The following is a 17000-nucleotide window of genomic DNA, read 5'->3' as shown; positions in this document are numbered from 1 at the left end:
AATTGCTTTTGTAAACAAACACATCATTTGTCGATTTCTAGCGAATATAAAAAAAAAACAACACTAACAGGTAGAATAATAGTTCCTATATCATTTGGTATAGTTTGTTCGTGAGATTGTTCTTTTATTCGCGAGAAATCAGCGATAGACGTGTTTGTTTACAAAAGCAATTACGCCCAAATCTCAAAGTGCTCCGGATATCTGAGATTTGATATAAACATCAATACGGCCAGGCCTACTGCGTTGTATTTGCTGCAAAGATGATTCTTGGAAATGAATGGGAACATTTCTTGAATCTACAGGGGTGAAAGGATGCGTGGACATTCCGTATCAAACGCTCCGAGCTACTATGTGTAGTTATGTGTAATGTGTAAATATTTGTACAATATTGAAGAATCATAAAATAATGCAATGGAAGGATCTTACCGAATTTTCTCCTATGTTGGTAATTTTATCAACTACTCTTCTTCTATATACACTTTTTACCCACGGCTTCCTTCATCAGCATACCATCCTTAGCGTATTTATGTCATCAATTTCACCAATCTATTACATCTCTGCTTTGCACAACTCACTATTGTATTGCCAACGATCACTTTCCCTCACATAAGCTATTATTTCCCTCCTTCTCTTGACCTTCAATCATTCATCAATCAATCACTTGTCAGTTCCGGTGGCTGGGAATAATCCTTGAAAATTTGCATACAGATTCAACCCAACAACAACCCAATCCCTATCAAGCACAATAATCAAATAGCGTCTATTTTCATTTTTCTGTATTCAAAAAACGATGAGTGAAATTTGTGTGCGATTACTCCAAAGTGAGTAAGAATTAATTTAAGACAAACAGAGTAGAAGTTACTCACTTTTTTTTTTATTTAGTGTTACTCAGGTTTTGACATTTAGCATGAAAATACGAAACTGAACAGAAGTTACTCTATTTTGAGTAAAATAGAACGTGCGTGTTGGGAATGACTCGAGTTCAAATAAAAATATTTAAACAACGAACAACGAAGCATTTATTTAATCCACAGCGGTGAGAAGATGCGTGGACATTCCGTTTAAAACGCTTCGAGTTATATGAATGTGATTACGATAATTTTTTTCTCCTTGATTTGTTTTTCGTCGATCTTGTTTTCCGTGTTGAGCACCAATGCAACTCCCACACCTGGACCTTACCTATCGACCCATCAACTCATAAACCGGGGACAAACGGCTTCATGAAGCCGCTTGCCAACAATTTGCTCGTTTACTTCTACCGTCCCGAGTGCGCTGTGTCGAAGAAGATTATATCATTATTGCATTCCATTTCTGACATAGTGTTATCATTCGATTCGTTGATCGCTTGTCATTTTGTCATTTGGAGATATTTTTGATTCGTTGATCGTGACACCTCAAATGAAATGAGATTTCAAAATCCAGTCCATCAACGGTAGTAATTTGAAGTCATCTGGCCATTTTTTAGAAACCGCGGGATTTTTTTTTCTGATTTGGGTTAAAAAACATCATGCGATATCCAATTTCATATCAGAATTCATCTATTAAATCACATCAAATGAGCACTTTTGGTGGCATTTAAGAAGAAGAACGAGAAGACTAAGAAGAATAAGGTTCATATTTCACCAAAAGTGGATTAATTGGAGGTTTTTCCCGAAATTTTGGATTTCTTCCGATTGAGATTAACATTTAAACTAAGCATACCAAATACGTTTTAGCCAAAGGGATCATTAGGTTAAATTAGTCATTACAAAAACAGCAGATTTTTTCCTGGATTTGAATCTTTTTGCGTGTGTCGGTCTTCCAAATTCGTGTATGTTTTAACTACCTTAAAACTCCGTTCAGAAAAATTTATAGGATTTTATTTGACTGTTTTCAAGAATTGCTTTTAGAATCATTCCTCTTCACATAGCTCTTTCCGAGAATTCCTCTCAAATAAGTTTGAGATTCTCTCTGGAATTTCCTTAATTTCTTTATAGCAAGCCAGAAAACTCCAATAAAATATCATGGATTTCATCCTAAGATTCTCTTCGTAATTTTGATGATTATTCCAAGAGTTCACTAACTCTATTTCAAATTCGCCTAAATTATCCTTAGATTTCCATGCGATTCACCTAAGAATTGTTTTGAAATTTTTATCAGAATATCCTCTGAATTCTTCAGAAAATTCACTTGGAAAACGTCTTAGAATTATTAAAAAATTCTTCTCGTAATGCCCTCGGAAAGCTCTTAAAACTCTTCTCAGAACTTCTCTGGGATCGATTTCCTTGATATTTTTCGCGAATCCTCGAACTTTCCTCACAATCGTCATGGAATTTTCCTCTGAACTTTTTTTATAAATTCTACTCTGAACTCACATATAATTGACTTAGATTTCTAGCAAAGACGTCAAATCAAGAAGGCTGTCAACTCTGCCATAATCCAAGCGACAGATACAGTAGCGCTGCGCTCGATCATAGAAAAATGAGCAAGTACACAAACCTTTCTTCTGAGGTTGTAATCTTTGCTATCAAATTCGTTCGAAGCATTTACCTTTGCGCGGTAGATGACGCGATTGTGTCGGTCTCATAGCGGTCGTATGAGATAATGGAAGAGTTGCCAGTCTTCTTGATATGTTGTCTTCGGTTCTTAGATTTCTCCCCAAAGCTCCCATGCAAATGTTCTCTGAACTACCTTGGTGTTATCTATTATTTTTTTCTAAAATCTCCTCGAAATTTCTTTGGAATTTTCATTAAAATACTCTTACACGTTCTTAAAAGTGATTTATGCAGAAAATCTAGTCCAGTTCATGCGTTTTGAATCTGTTTCAAGCTCCAGATTTTTTTTTCGAAGGGAGGACGATTTATATTTATTTCTCAATTTTTCATCGAAATTCATATTAAAAAAAAAACAAATATTAAAATATTAATATTAAAACAAAACAAATCGAGTCCGCATCTAGAAGCATTTAATTTTTGTTGAAGGAAGTGTTATTGCTACCTAAAGCTACAACAATTTTAAACAGCACTTTTAAGTGCTCAATATACATGAAAATTTTCTACCTTATTAGACTCTTATTCCTCTTCGATTCTTGTTTGGACCCTACCCGAGGTAATCCTACTTGGATATCGATTTGAAAAATTCCTCTTCGATCCTTCAGATTTTTATAGTAATCTGCTTGGAAGTCGATTTGGAGAAACGATTTACTGCCGCCATGTATGATATGTATGATAATTGTCTACCACTCATTGTAGAACGGAAACTAAGTCCGATAGCAGTGGACGCTCCTCACTGTTTGATTTGATCAAGCTTAATAACCTCTGATTGTCCTCAGCATGTCACTGTATGAAGGGTCAAAAACGGTTTTGGTAGATCGATAGGTAATTCACCTATAAACCTCCACGGGATGATAGAGAATCTCCTTCCAGCCACATGATCATACAATTGGTCAAAAAACGAGCCGTCCGACAGAAGGATACCCCAGTGAGTGTGGAGAAGAGCCAGCCCTTTTTCCACGAGATGTTAATAACAGGGAGTTGACAATTTTGCTCTCCCCATCCAAATCGCTTCAATTGAGTGCCCTTGTGATCCCTCCCTTTCCCATCATTTATTGGTTCATATATAATAAAATGTTTTATATGCATATGCTATCATTCTGTGATACGGTGCAGTTTGGAAAAAATTTCAAAAAATCAAATCACACCAACGCCCAAGATCACGCTTGATTTTCGTAGACAAAAATCAAGCAAACAAAACTCACCAACTGCAAATCTCACCAAACTGTGGTGAGATTGAGTTGAATGATTTTTTCTTTACACCCGAATGCAACCGAAACTTCCATAGCGGCTTGCAGCAGTCCCTTCGTGTCTGCCATCGGTGAAGATTAAAAAGAGATAACAAACTATGCTTTCTCCTTCTAAGAAAACGATGTGCAACGGAATCATTTTTGTGTCGAGTCAACTCTCAGCTTGATTTTTGCATGCTGTGAATAGTCTCGCAATATCAAAGGAGCTTGTAAAATCAATATCAAGCATGATATTTTGATCCAATATCACGCGTGATATTGAGAGCGTATGAGAGCGGAAAAATATTATTTGATTGGTGTTTTTGCCAACACTGATACGGTGACTTACCTTTGATGATGAAGTAACTTACCTAACTGATAACCATCTTCCTTCTCGTCTTGGCCTTGTTGTAGATGGTTGGCCTAAGGTCTCCTATTCCCTGATGGGACGGCCATCTTAGGTGTAGCTTTCGGAGAAGAGCATTTCTTATCGGAGGCGAAGCATTTCCTCAACCGCCGTGCTATAGGTTTACCGCGCCAGTTTTCGCTTCGCATCTCCTCACTTTGCTATTGTCAGATTGACAACATTGCCCAGGCTACCCCACCCAGCTGTGTCCATGTTTCAGCTGGTAGTCGTTTGTAATCATATGACTCGTGGAGCCGTGAGGTCGGGACTTGTGAGGACCGGACCTTTCAGGTTTTCAACTCACCATTTTGTAGCCCGAAACGGTTTACTGCCGCCATGGCGCCTAAACGCAATAGAAAAGGGCAGATCGAACCCAGGCCTTTTTGGGTCACGCTTACGACTACACCATCAGTGCCGAGAAGAATTCCAAGTTAATTGCGAGAAGAACTCTGGCTGTGACTCTGGGGAATTCGAAGGAGAGCTCTGAGATTTTTTTTTTGTAATGACAATTGAAAAAAAGGATTCCACGTGCTATTCGAATGAGTATTCCAAATAGCTCAAAGGAGAGTTCAATTAGAATTCTGAGAATAATTTTAAGAAATTGTAAAGAGAATCTTAAGTGAGTTCTAAGAAGATTACGAGCAGAATCCCATAGGTATCGAATTCTGCGGATATTCCCAAAATAATTCTGGGATAATTTCAAAGGATGCCTGAGGATAGTTCCAAATGAATTCTATAAAGAGTTCCCAGAATAATCCAAAGGAAATTGAATTTTAAGCATACTGCTTAAATAATGCTGAGGAAAGTATTACGTGGATTCTGAAAGGGTGTTCGGAGAAGATTTCTAGAAAGTTTGGAAGAAATTTAAAATAACCCTAAGTGATAAGAGATCACCTTGAAACACTCAGGATCGTTTTTCCAAGATTTCAGATTGATCAGGTATCATCCTAAAGATATCCATGTATTCATGTAATCCATATTGCATCTCTCAGATTTTCTCTCATATGAAACACGGCAGCTAAGAAATTATTCCAAAGTCCTTCAAGTGTTTTAAGATCTCCATAAAGTCGTCTGGATGTTTTCGAGACCGGTTTTTTTCCTTGATTTGTTTTCCGTCGATCTGAGCACCAATGCTACCCACGCCAAGGAGGCAGCTCCCACACCTGGATCCTACCTATCGACTCATCAACTCATGAACCGAGGACCACCGGCTTTACTTCCCTTGCGAAGGAAGGCGTCATCAGAGATGTTAAGCCTCAGAACATCCCGGCGGCGCCGACTGGGATTGAACCCAGGCCTGCTGGAGTGAGGCTCCGCTTAAGGTTTGGTTGATCAGGTACTATTGTACTGAAGATCTCAAACTGTTGATCAATTCAAATCAAATATCTCAGATATTCTCTCATGATGTAAGGTGACTCCGAAAATTTTCCAAAGACCATCAGGTGGTCAAAGATCTTTGTTTCTTGGCATCTGGTTGACCAAGTTTTGTTCTAAAAATCTTAAACTTTAAAACAATTTAAATCAAATTTTCAACGAGTCACCTGGTATGGTCCTTCACAAAGCTCAGGATGAATGGTATGGTCACCTCAGGATGCCTTCGTCATCTTATATTTATACTGGCGTGCACAGGGTGGGGCAAGGTGGGGCAATTGCCCCCTCTTTTATAAATAAGATTTTTATTTTCAAATTTTCAAAATTAGAATATAAAATAACTTGATTTCTTGATAACTTGATTTGAAGGTAAAATAACTTCATTTCATAATATAAGGGCACTGAAAACCTTTTATTGCGTCAATTTCTTTGAGATGGTGCCTGAAAATTGCAGCACAAAGGTGCATAAAGGGACAAACCTCAACGACATTTTTTGGTCAAAAAATTGCATCACAGTGGTGCATACAAAATATCTTGGTGTTATTTTTTTTTTCAAGGTTTTTCATGGAAGATTAAAAGAAGAGGGTAAATTTAAGGTTGAAAAAATTTACCTTCGTGGTGGTAAATCGAAGCAAAAGCTTTTTACTGAATATTTCTGGTGTAAAAATATCATCAAGGTGGTGGTGCATGGAGGGACTAATCAAAATGAATAACTCTGGTGGAAAAAATAGAATCACGCTAAACATTTGGTGGTGCACATTTGACCTTAAAATTTCTGAAAATTGCACCACAAAGGTGCATGATACAAACTTCATTGAAAATTTTTGGTGCACCGTTCTGGTGAATGGAGGACCATGATTTATTGCAAAATTTTGGTGAAAAATTTGCATCGCTCTGATAAATAAAATGAACAGAAAATTTCTGGTGGAAAACTTGCACTGATATGGAAAATGAAGGTACAAGTTTTATTTAAAATGAAGTTTTATTTAAAATTTCTGGTGGAAAATTTGCACCGTTCTGGTGAACGGATGGGCAAGCTTTTTGGAAAAAAAATGTTGGTCTTAAAATTGCATCCCTCTGCTGAATAGAGAAACAAATTTTAATAATAATTTCTGGTTTAAAATTTGCACCATTCGGATGATTGGATGGAAGCTGCTTTACTGAAAATGTATGATGAAAAATCCGAAAATAAGGAAAACCTGCAACATTCTGATGATGGGAGAAGCCTGCTATATTGAAATTGTCTGGTAGAGAATGGAAAAAGGAAATCTGCACGAATCAGAAGATTGGAGAAGCAATTTTTATTAACGGTGGAAAATTTACATCCTTCTGGTCAATTTAAATTTTCTGGTCTAAAATTACCTGAGGGCAAGTAATATTTGCAACAATCTGCTGCATGGAGGGGCAAGCTGAATTGAAAATTCCTGATGTAAAAATTGCACAGTTCTGGTGAATGTAGGGGCAAGCTTTATTGAACATTTCTGGTTGAAAAAAAAAATACCACGTTTTGGTGAATGGACGGGCAACTTAAACTTCTGAGGACTGTTCCAAAAGAAAAGATTTTTGGGGATAATTCCATGAATATTCTGCGAATAATTTCTAGTGAATCCTGCAGATAGTTCCAAGATAATTCCGAAAAGAATACCGAGAAAATTAAATTTTGAGTGAAATTCCAAAGGGATGTTGAGGAAAATTTCAAGCTCATTCTGGGAAGAATTTCTGGAGAATACAGAGGAAATTCTTCTGAAACTTTAGGGAAATTTCAGTTCCAAGGTGTTCTGAGAGAAAAAAAGTTCAAAATATTCCGAGAAGAACCTCAAGGATATAGAATTCTTAGAACAGTTCTAAAATATTTCTGGGGAGTATTCCAAGAAAATTTTGATAATTAATTTTTAGTGAATCTTGCAGATAGTTCCAAGATAATTTTGAAAAGAATACCGAGAAAATCAAATTTTGAGTGAAATTCCAAAGGGATTTTGAGGAAAATTTCTAGTGAGTACCGATAATTTCTAGCTCATTCCGGGAATAATTTCTGGATAATACTGAGGAAATTCTTCTGAAACTCTAAGGGAATTTCAGTTCCAACGTGTTCAGAGTAAAAGGCAAGAAGCATTCTAAAAATAATTCCAGAGGACATCTGAGAAGAATTTCAATAGAGCTCATAGAGTTCTAAAAATTTCGAAAAGACCCTCAAGAAATTCTGAGGATGGACTTTTTCGCAACTGTATAAATTTTAAAGACAGCTCTTGGATTCCCTAATTGAAAAGTGGGTATTAGTTTGCCATTGAACCTTGGTCTGTTGTTGTCTTACTAAGAATTCGTCTTAGAATCTTCTCTGAAAATTTCAAGTCATTTGTTACCGTGGTTAAAAAGTTACAGCTGTTTATGTGCGTTGCAATAAATGCGGAATTTTCCTTTGTATCATCTTTAAAACATGTTGAATGTTCGGCATCATTTCGTGTCACCCCGACTGGCGGTACTTGGGGCAGGGTTGACATGCACAAGTCGTAATTCCGTTAACAATCATGTACTCGCTTTTGTTCCAATCGTTACATATTTTTTAAACCTTTTTAATGATCCTAAACCTAAAGCCTTGGAATTTAGGTCAAAATTTAAAAAAAAGTAGAGCTACAACTTTCGCTGAAAATGACCAATTTCTACGTACTCGCAACGGTAATAGTAAAGTGTAACTACAACAGCATATAAGGGCAAACAAAACCTTGAAATACTCAAAAATAACTGTAACGATGCCTTCAAAATATACAAAAACGTAATGCACAACATTTCAGAAAGGTAACTGAATAAAAGATGATACCAGTACCTTGAAGAATATATTTTCTTTGGTTCATATTTTTAACCTGCAAAAAAGAGCATGACGCAAAACATTATTACAGCGATTGCTACAGGGTTCGGAAATTGGAAGAAAGCGACCGAGTTGCTGGGCAAACACAATCGCAGTGATACCCATGTTGATAGTTTGGACGCGAGGAAGAATTTCAAAATCAGGAAGGGTATCGACGAAGAATTGGACCACCAAAAAAAGAGGTATGATTGCTGCTAGGTGAGGCAAAGCGGCTACAAAATCGCTATATAATGGAACATTTAATCGATATTGTGCGCATACTTAGCAAAGGTGGCCGACCACTTCGTGGACATTCGGAAGGAGCGGAAAGTGTGCCACCCAGTTGGTGGCTAACTACGATCCATTCCATTGGCTGTCACGCACTTTGGAGTACTCCCCATCCCCAGATTGAATGCAGCATAGAAAAAAATTTCCCCTCCTTAAAAAGATTCTTGTGCACGCTAGTGATTTCTGCATCACTTTGTATTTCTCCACCAAGCACAAATTGGCTCAAAATAGTTAAAATGCATCAATGGTTGTTCCATTTACCCTACGCTTCTTGTTTTACTTACTCAAATCCAATGCTATAACAAAAATATTGCTCCGGATAATAGAGTAATTTTCTCCGGATAATCAAACCCCCGGAGAATCGAGTCCTACCTGCACTAGGATTCCCGAGGAGAGTTTTGATTTAAATTTTGAGAATATTTTCAAAAGGATTCCAAAGAAATTCTTAGGGGAGTTTCATGATGTACATCATACATTACATGATGTAAATATTAACAAAAACCATAGAAGCTGTTACTTTTGAACACATTTTTGAACTTTTTGTATAAACAATTATTTTGATTCACGAGTTATATCCGTCTTCCTCTATAGAATTGATCGGCATGTTCCCAAAAAAGTGTCCGTGCGAAGTTAATTTTTTATTTTTTTCCAATGTGAAGTCTTACAAAATCATTATAAAAATTGAATCATTAAACTGCCTTCCGAAGCGATCACTTTCGCTTTCCAGTCAAAACTCATTAACAATCACCATCGTATGTCGAATATATACGCTGCTAACATAATGCTTCTTCTAAGAAAGCCCACCTTCCAATCCCTAACGATTAGAAAATGGACGCTTTCGATGCAGGTTGGCGTCGAAGGCGGCATAAGTAGATTGATAATCATTGCCGCCTTTCGTTTGGAAACATTCCTATATGCAAGCGCCTCCAGTGAAGGAAATGATTGATAGAGCTGAACTTATCTATCAGAGTTGCGGTGCAGCAAAATTGTCCTCCTGCAGTGGCGAAGTTATGATCTACGACGTAACTAATTGTGGAAAACATAACAAATCACTTAGAAACGGCAGGAAGTCCAAAAATCAATTTACAGTGACGATTGATGGTTTGGAACCACTCCGGGGCCTGTGGCCCGATGACAAGTTGGTCAGCAGGAAAAACGATTATAAACGGTTATGGCGATTGAAAGCCAGCGACCGATGAGGGGACAACTAATATGTAATGAAATTTATTATATCCATTTAGAAAGGTTCAGATGAAAAGCCAATCCCGAGCTTCCTGAGCTCCTCAGACCGTTGATAATGATGACTCTAATACGGGCCGGGCGCGCGGTTGATACGACCGGTTTCACTTCAGATGTCTCATTAAACGGGTAAGGTGGTCAATCGGAAAGGAAGAAAAAATCAATAATCGACCGAAAGACGCAGAAGATGGATTTGCTGTAAATGCATACGACAACAGGTAAAACGGGAAAATCTGTTAGTGCGAGGAAAATTGTGTCCGATTGTGTTTTTAAACAACATCAAACACGGGTAGCGCATGTGGCCCCCGGGCGGACAAGCACGAGTGAGTTTGAGCGCACTCAAACACGATGAGGCAAAAACTAGTTAAGTTGCAATCTGCGGAAAAAGGAAATAATCGAATCACTTTCAATTGCAGTCAGTGATGCTTTGGCGCTGCTGGTTTGGTATTATTTATCTTGTTTTATTGAGTCTATATCTGAGGATTGTCGGTGATAAAATAATCAATTTATGAGACCTAGAGGAACCTGATGAGCGATGGAAAGTTCATAATGTTGTTTACATTTAAATTAATTAAGCTTTACTTTCTGGAAGGGATAATACAGTACCTATTTAGGTTGATTAATGTAAAGTGAACTCTCTACAACTTAATATTGAAGGGACTATCGGGTTATAGAATAACAATCCCACACAAAATCGCTATCACAGTAGCCATGGAATATTTTTTACTATGGTTCTATAACTCGATATCGAGTTAGTGGACATCGAGTTGTGAAGAGTTGACTGTAGTAGGTTTGAAAATTCTGTCCAATGCAAAATCGTTTTCCCGGTTTATTTTTAAAATTCCCCACTCCTTCCCGAATTTCCCGGTATTCCTGGTAGAGTTTTGACTCTTCCTACACATCAATCTCTGAGAATCAAATGCCTGAAAAAGAAGGAATGTGCACAAATAGATTCATCGACTCGTGTTACATACCTTCTTCCACACCTCAAACAGAAGTGCTTATTACCGACATGTGTTGCAAATGCGATAATTGAGCAAAAGCACACGGAACCACCCACGGCAGTGAATTAACCAAAGCTATGCTACCTCCATTGCATCGCCCCTGGTGAAGAAATTCCAATAATAACCGTAATAATCGCGGGCAGCTTCGATAGCTGTTTCAACGAACTGCAAATTAGTGATTGTCACTCAAGCATTATTAGTTCGGTTCAACGACAACAACCACAACATCAACCGGTCTGTATACAGTAAGCATGAAATGAGCACTCTTGCTTTTGCTTCCATGACGACGATGATCATCTTTCCCCATTCATTCTTTTACGCAAGCCCAAGCCCATTCACATTACAATCGCGCCCCTTAAGAGAGATGTTCAAAGTCAACATGCAAACACACAATAGTTGATGGCATACAAGGTGTGTCCCGGTTAAGGTAGGCAGCAGCAGTAGCATATTAAGATTGAAATATGAGACATCCGATTGAGGGTTTTGTTTTTGCTACAACTGACTGGTTCCCGATGTTATTGAACTTGACTTGCGGGTGCCAAGTGGCATAGGCACGTCGTTGGAAAAAAGAAATATATATTTATCCATGGCGAACGTGATAACGATGAAGTCCAGGGGCGGCGTCGGCAACCAACCATCGTGACAACGGTTACACATAAGTGGGTGCAATTTTCTTATGCAATTTTCCCTTTTTCTTTTCCTTCTCCTTTTTTAGGGCCAGAATGGCTTCGAAGAGATCCGCCGGTTCGTCAAACAGGGCGGCGATTTTGGCAAGGATCTCATCGCAATCCTGCAGGAGCGTACGGAGATCGAACAGATCTATGCGAAATCACTGTCGAAGATAGCCAGCAAGCTGAACAAAGCGTGCCGCGATTTGCCGGGTACGATCGCCGAATCGTGGCGAGCGGTTTCCACGGAGATCGAAAGCCGAGGGGAGATCCACCGGCAGTTTTCCAACTCGCTGGCCGACGAGTTGGTCAAGCCACTCAAGAGCGTCCTGGAGAACCAGCACAAGGCCCGGAAGGCGATCGAGAACAGTGTGGACAAATCGGCGAGGATACTGGCCGAGTGGAGGGCTGCCGAGCTGAAGGCCAAGAAGGGCTCGCATGCTGCAGCTCGGGAAAACGAGAAGCTGCAGGATGCGATGCTGGATGTGAAGTGAGTATTCATACCATTTATAATGTGCTAAGGAAATTTACAACTATCAGATATGTAATCCATTTTGAGGAGGATCCCTCTATTCTATAGAGGATAACGACAGGGATTAAAAACCGTTCCTAAATTCGTTAACAGGAGCCGTGAACTCTAATTATGGTGATCATTGCATGAGAGCCGTTCATATACCACCGGGGGAACTTAGGGGAGAGGGGTATGGAAAAGTCCTCGCGTGTCCACGGGAAGGGGTTCAATACAACGTCAACGTGGACACTAGGCTGTCCCATTTTCAGCAATGTTCTCGAATTTCTCAGGGCTGGTAGTAGGTATGTGATATAATAGTAGTGACCATAGTGTCTAAAATAAGAATAAGAAAGTGACAGTTATTGATCAAAAAGATATGGTTCCACCCAAGTAACAATTCAGTAACCATTTGGCATCCACTCTGATTTATGATGGTTTTATAACGGCAATGAACAATCCATTTAGTTTGAATATAGCATTTCTAAGTGTAAAACATTCCTGTTTAGTAATTTAGCTTTTTGCTGTTTAAAAAACCTTTTATAGTCTGGCAAGAAAGTCAAAAACTGTATTGTTTTAAAAATAAATTTAAAACAGTTTTCAATCCCTCCTTAAAACTGTTCTGTAATTCAAGCATAAACGTCATTAGCAATTGTTTATTAATGTCTTGATGAAATACTTTATAAACGTGTTCTATCATTATAAATGCAACCATAAAACCATTAGGTTTTGCATTAGAGCAAAAAGCATTTATTGTTGCTTTTTAGGCTTTTTAAAGTGCATCATTAACCCCACAATTACTCTGTTTACAGATTGAGCTTAAAAGATGGTTCCTCATAGTTAATAAATGCCAAATTTATGACAAGGAAATCTCGAAGGATAGACGGTAGGATGAAACATTCAAGTCGATTTCAGCAAAATTTACCTCTTTAAAAGAACCAGCACACCATCAATGACTGACCATCTGGCGGAGAAGAGTAAAGTGAGCGTGGCCCTCGAATTCATAAAACATTATCGACAGTTGAAAAACATACCAGCCTTCTCCAGATCTTGCGAATAGATGACAATCGAAATAACAACCTACAGCAAACCACTGAAACTGTTAGTTAGCGGAGATTAGCTGGTTTCCGATCCATAGCAGCAACTTTATTCGGCGAAAGAATCAACTCTTCGAAAATTTCATTCAAGTGTACATCCCTGCATCGTTGGATGGTGCACTTCTGTAACCATCCGGAAGAAGGGGATCTTTTTCGGGAACGATTGCGCTTCCAGCTGTTCAAAATGCGAACTGTTGTAAAACAGTATCGCAAACTATCTGAGTAACTGCTCCCAATCTATCGAGAGAAAACCGTCTGGAAGAAAACCCTGGATCCCACAGCGCAACTATCGAAAGATAAACAAACTTTGACGTTTAACTTTTTGCAGGCAACTTTGCCTCCATAAATGCTGCCATAAATCTGAACGGGTTAGGATCAAAAAAATGGCTTTAGATAAATACAATTCAGCCTGCAAGTTATCTTCATAAAAGCCATTTTAAAACCTTATTAATTTATTAAGGAATTCTTGAAAGCAAAACAACTTTTTCACAAATGACCCATGAAAATCAACTTTTATGCCACCGCCATGTTACAATTAGTTTGCTTGTTTTACAATCTTCGATTTTCAATTAATATTTCCTTGGATACAACTATATTTTGGGAAATTTAGTAAACATTTAAATGCGAAAATAATAAAAAAAAATCTCGGCCAAGAATATATTTTTTTTTTAATGTTAAATAATTAGTTAAATCGACGTTTTACGAGGGCGGACTTAATTTTTTCGATGTTTTCACGTACATTTCACACAAAATTTAATATGGCACTTAAAACAAGGCCACTTAATGAGAAATATTGTAATTGTAATAAATTTGGATGTTCTACAAGATTTTTATACCATCAGTTTGTATTTTACTAATTTTGATAACATCGGATTCATAAATCCTTTTCTATCTTGATTGATGCTTTCCTAGTGGATTCAGCATGCGGCTAGGGGAAATGGCTCGGAAAGGGTTTTTATTGTTGCTAAATAGCTTTTATTGTAGCTTTCAAATGGTTCTCAATGCGTTCGTCATACAACCTTTTGCAGTAAATCAATCTTGAAGAGCTTCGAGAATACACCCTTCAGAACCTTCTCCAGGGTGGGCCAACTAGACATATTCTAGTCTTAATGAGGTTTTGGTGGATGCATTAAAGACAACATAGCCTTGACCAGGGTTTTATCAATGTTGTTTTATAGTTGCTTTGTAGTATTTTATAAAACTTAAAATGTTACTTGGGCAGTCTATCGTTGATTGCGACCCACTTCGAGAAATGTTACAAACTCACAGCAAGTGATGCATTGAATATTTGACTGAATACATAGGCCGAATATCAAGCATCGCAGTATCAAAATTTGTTCGGAGAAAAATGGAAAAATATCAGTTAGCATTTCGGTATAAACGCCAATTACCTGACTGAATAACACTATTCGGTGCTTCACTTCTCACAACCCATGAGCATTAGACAGATGCAAATTTTAAAATTTCCGCTCCACAGTGATCAAATGGTTCCAAACCGGATCCTGATTAGCCTCCCAAAAGTTGAACTAATTTGTTGAGTAACTGACTTGGCACAATTTGCACATTTGAAATTTATATGGAAATTACTATGGGAAAACCAAACTATTTGTCCATTGAGTTTTAGCCTTTTTCCATATTGCTCTGTTAAAAAGTTCTACAGGAAACTTTCTCAGCTTCAACTTTGCACAAGATCGATTTTCAGTCAAACGTCAATTTCAATAGTTATTAATTGTTTAAGAGTCTGATAATCTTATGTCATGATCAAGCAGCTGTTTTGTGGGCAACTGTATTCTGCAGTGTGACATAGGTATGTTATAGTACGTTCATACTACAGAGTTACAACATGTTATAGCGCTATCTTGATGGTGGTTTCTGTGTTGCAATTATTTGACAACCGTTATAACATGTTATAACTCTCCAGTCTGGACAGCGTTTTACACTCACAACTTTTACTGCGTACGTACTACACAATTTATTTCTTAATGATATCAATCATCACACTAAATGACTATTATAAGTGATATGTCATAACAAGATAGCTTATGTAACGTAATATCAACTTTTGACTGAACTTGGCGTTAATCTGCACCAACTTTTTTGACGTAGAACTACGTCTTTGTCGACTATACTGGGGTGCAAATCAAAAAATATGTGTGGTGAAGGAGTGTTAGGTTTTGAACGCTTGTAACATTGTCATTTACAGATAAAATTAAAATCCAAATACGCCAATCGATAGGATATTACATTACGAACCCACTGAAATAAATATTTTTCCAATTTTTCTGTAATTATACTTTTGAAAATGTACAAATGATAATTTTATCACTGTTTTCACGACATTTTCCCAAACCCAGTCATCATAAACGAATACCACTTGGTTGCACCCCCTCCCCCTTAACATAACCGGAAAAAGACATGAACTTTGACGATAATTTTTTTCCGGGAAATAAATTTTAAACAAACCACAATTATGTATAAACAATTATTTTTTTACATGCAGAGCCAACATTTTCAAAAAAAATTGCTTAACAGGAGGCATACACTCGATGAATTACCAATAACTGACTGTAAAACATATCTGGTACCTCTTTATATGCAATTATATTAACATCCAAAGTCCATCCTTTTTTACATATTCTGCACAAAAGAAACTTTTTGCTCCGCCCCATTCATAAAAAATGGCGGGAAATCCTAACAGGTTCGGTTGCACGTCGTTTTTCTTGAACCTGAAAAGATATAAAACATCGCCGCTGTCGTGCTTTTGCTCATTGCCGCTTCGAACGGCGTGGCACCTGGTCCTGCTTGCTGCAGGCGGCGGCTAAAGGGGGATCACGGCGTGACTACAATGAGGAATGCGATACAATGGGGAATGAGGAAAAGCAATGTATTTAAACCCCCCCTTCACAACAACTTCTCCCCCCAACAATAACCCGAAAACGACATGGACTTTGACGATCACTTTTTTTCCGGGAAATAAATTTTAAACAAACCACAATTATTAGTAAAAACAGAAGTTTTTCCCTTAATTTCTTCCCGCACCAAAACTTTCAAATTTGAGAAAAAAGAATTGCTTGAAAGACATATTCGATGATATTATGTTGGTGAATAACACACAACTGACTGTAAAACATATCTGGTACCTCTATATATGAAATTATATTAACATCCAAAGTTCATCCTTGTTTCCATATTCTGCACAAAAGAAACGTTCTGCCTCGCCCCCATTCACAATAAAATGGAGGGAAATCCTGTCAGTTGTGGTTCTTAGAAAGCATTCTTTATGCAGAATATGTAAAAAAAGGAGGGACTTCGGATGTATTACTCCTGCAAAATATGTAAAAAAGGAGGGACGTCGGATGTTAACCTAAATGCATATACCATGCATCATAGATAGAGATAGATAGATAGGTTCTACGTCATACTGCGGTCGTGTCTAGGACACAACCCTTCATTTTTTTTTAATTTTCCTTAAATAAATGAAACTGATATGAAGATCTCTAATCATCTACGAAGTTCCAAGAACTTCCCAAAATATAATGAAACTACCAAAAAATCTATATACTTCTCTGAAGGTCTCTAGACGCTCTTGAAAATTTCTGAACATTTTAAAAGATCTCGCGATTTTCTTGAACATAATCTGATCGTCGCTGAAGTTCCTGCATTCTTTTTTTTTGCAGTTCTTTAAACTGCATTGAAAACCATGGAACTCCCTTAAAATGATCTTACATTTTCCTGATGCTCATGTAACATCTCTTATGTTTCTGAAATTTAAATAAAGGTCTTGGTACTTTGATGAAGTTTCGGAAATTCCCTGAGT

The 17000-nt window shown here is 37.6% G+C and overlaps 1 protein-coding gene across 2 annotated transcripts in view; it reads left to right on the top strand.

Moving 5' to 3' along the window:
* Positions 1 to 17000, top strand: part of Nost (Nostrin) — a 90256-nt gene that overhangs the window by 67050 nt on the left and 6206 nt on the right. For both annotated transcript variants that reach the window (XM_065233631.1, XM_065233632.1), the window contains exon 3: positions 11626 to 12068. In XM_065233631.1, coding sequence (XP_065089703.1) covers positions 11626 to 12068 — 443 coding nt within the window. The remainder of the gene's footprint in view (positions 1 to 11625; positions 12069 to 17000) is intronic.

Source organism: Ochlerotatus camptorhynchus, unplaced genomic scaffold, assembly GCF_037179485.1.
Source record: "Ochlerotatus camptorhynchus isolate MF236.1 unplaced genomic scaffold, CSIRO-AGI_Acam_v1.1 ptg000406l, whole genome shotgun sequence".
In the NCBI taxonomy this organism is placed as follows: domain Eukaryota; kingdom Metazoa; phylum Arthropoda; class Insecta; order Diptera; family Culicidae; genus Ochlerotatus; species Ochlerotatus camptorhynchus.
This window is presented reverse-complemented; position numbering and strand designations above follow the sequence as displayed.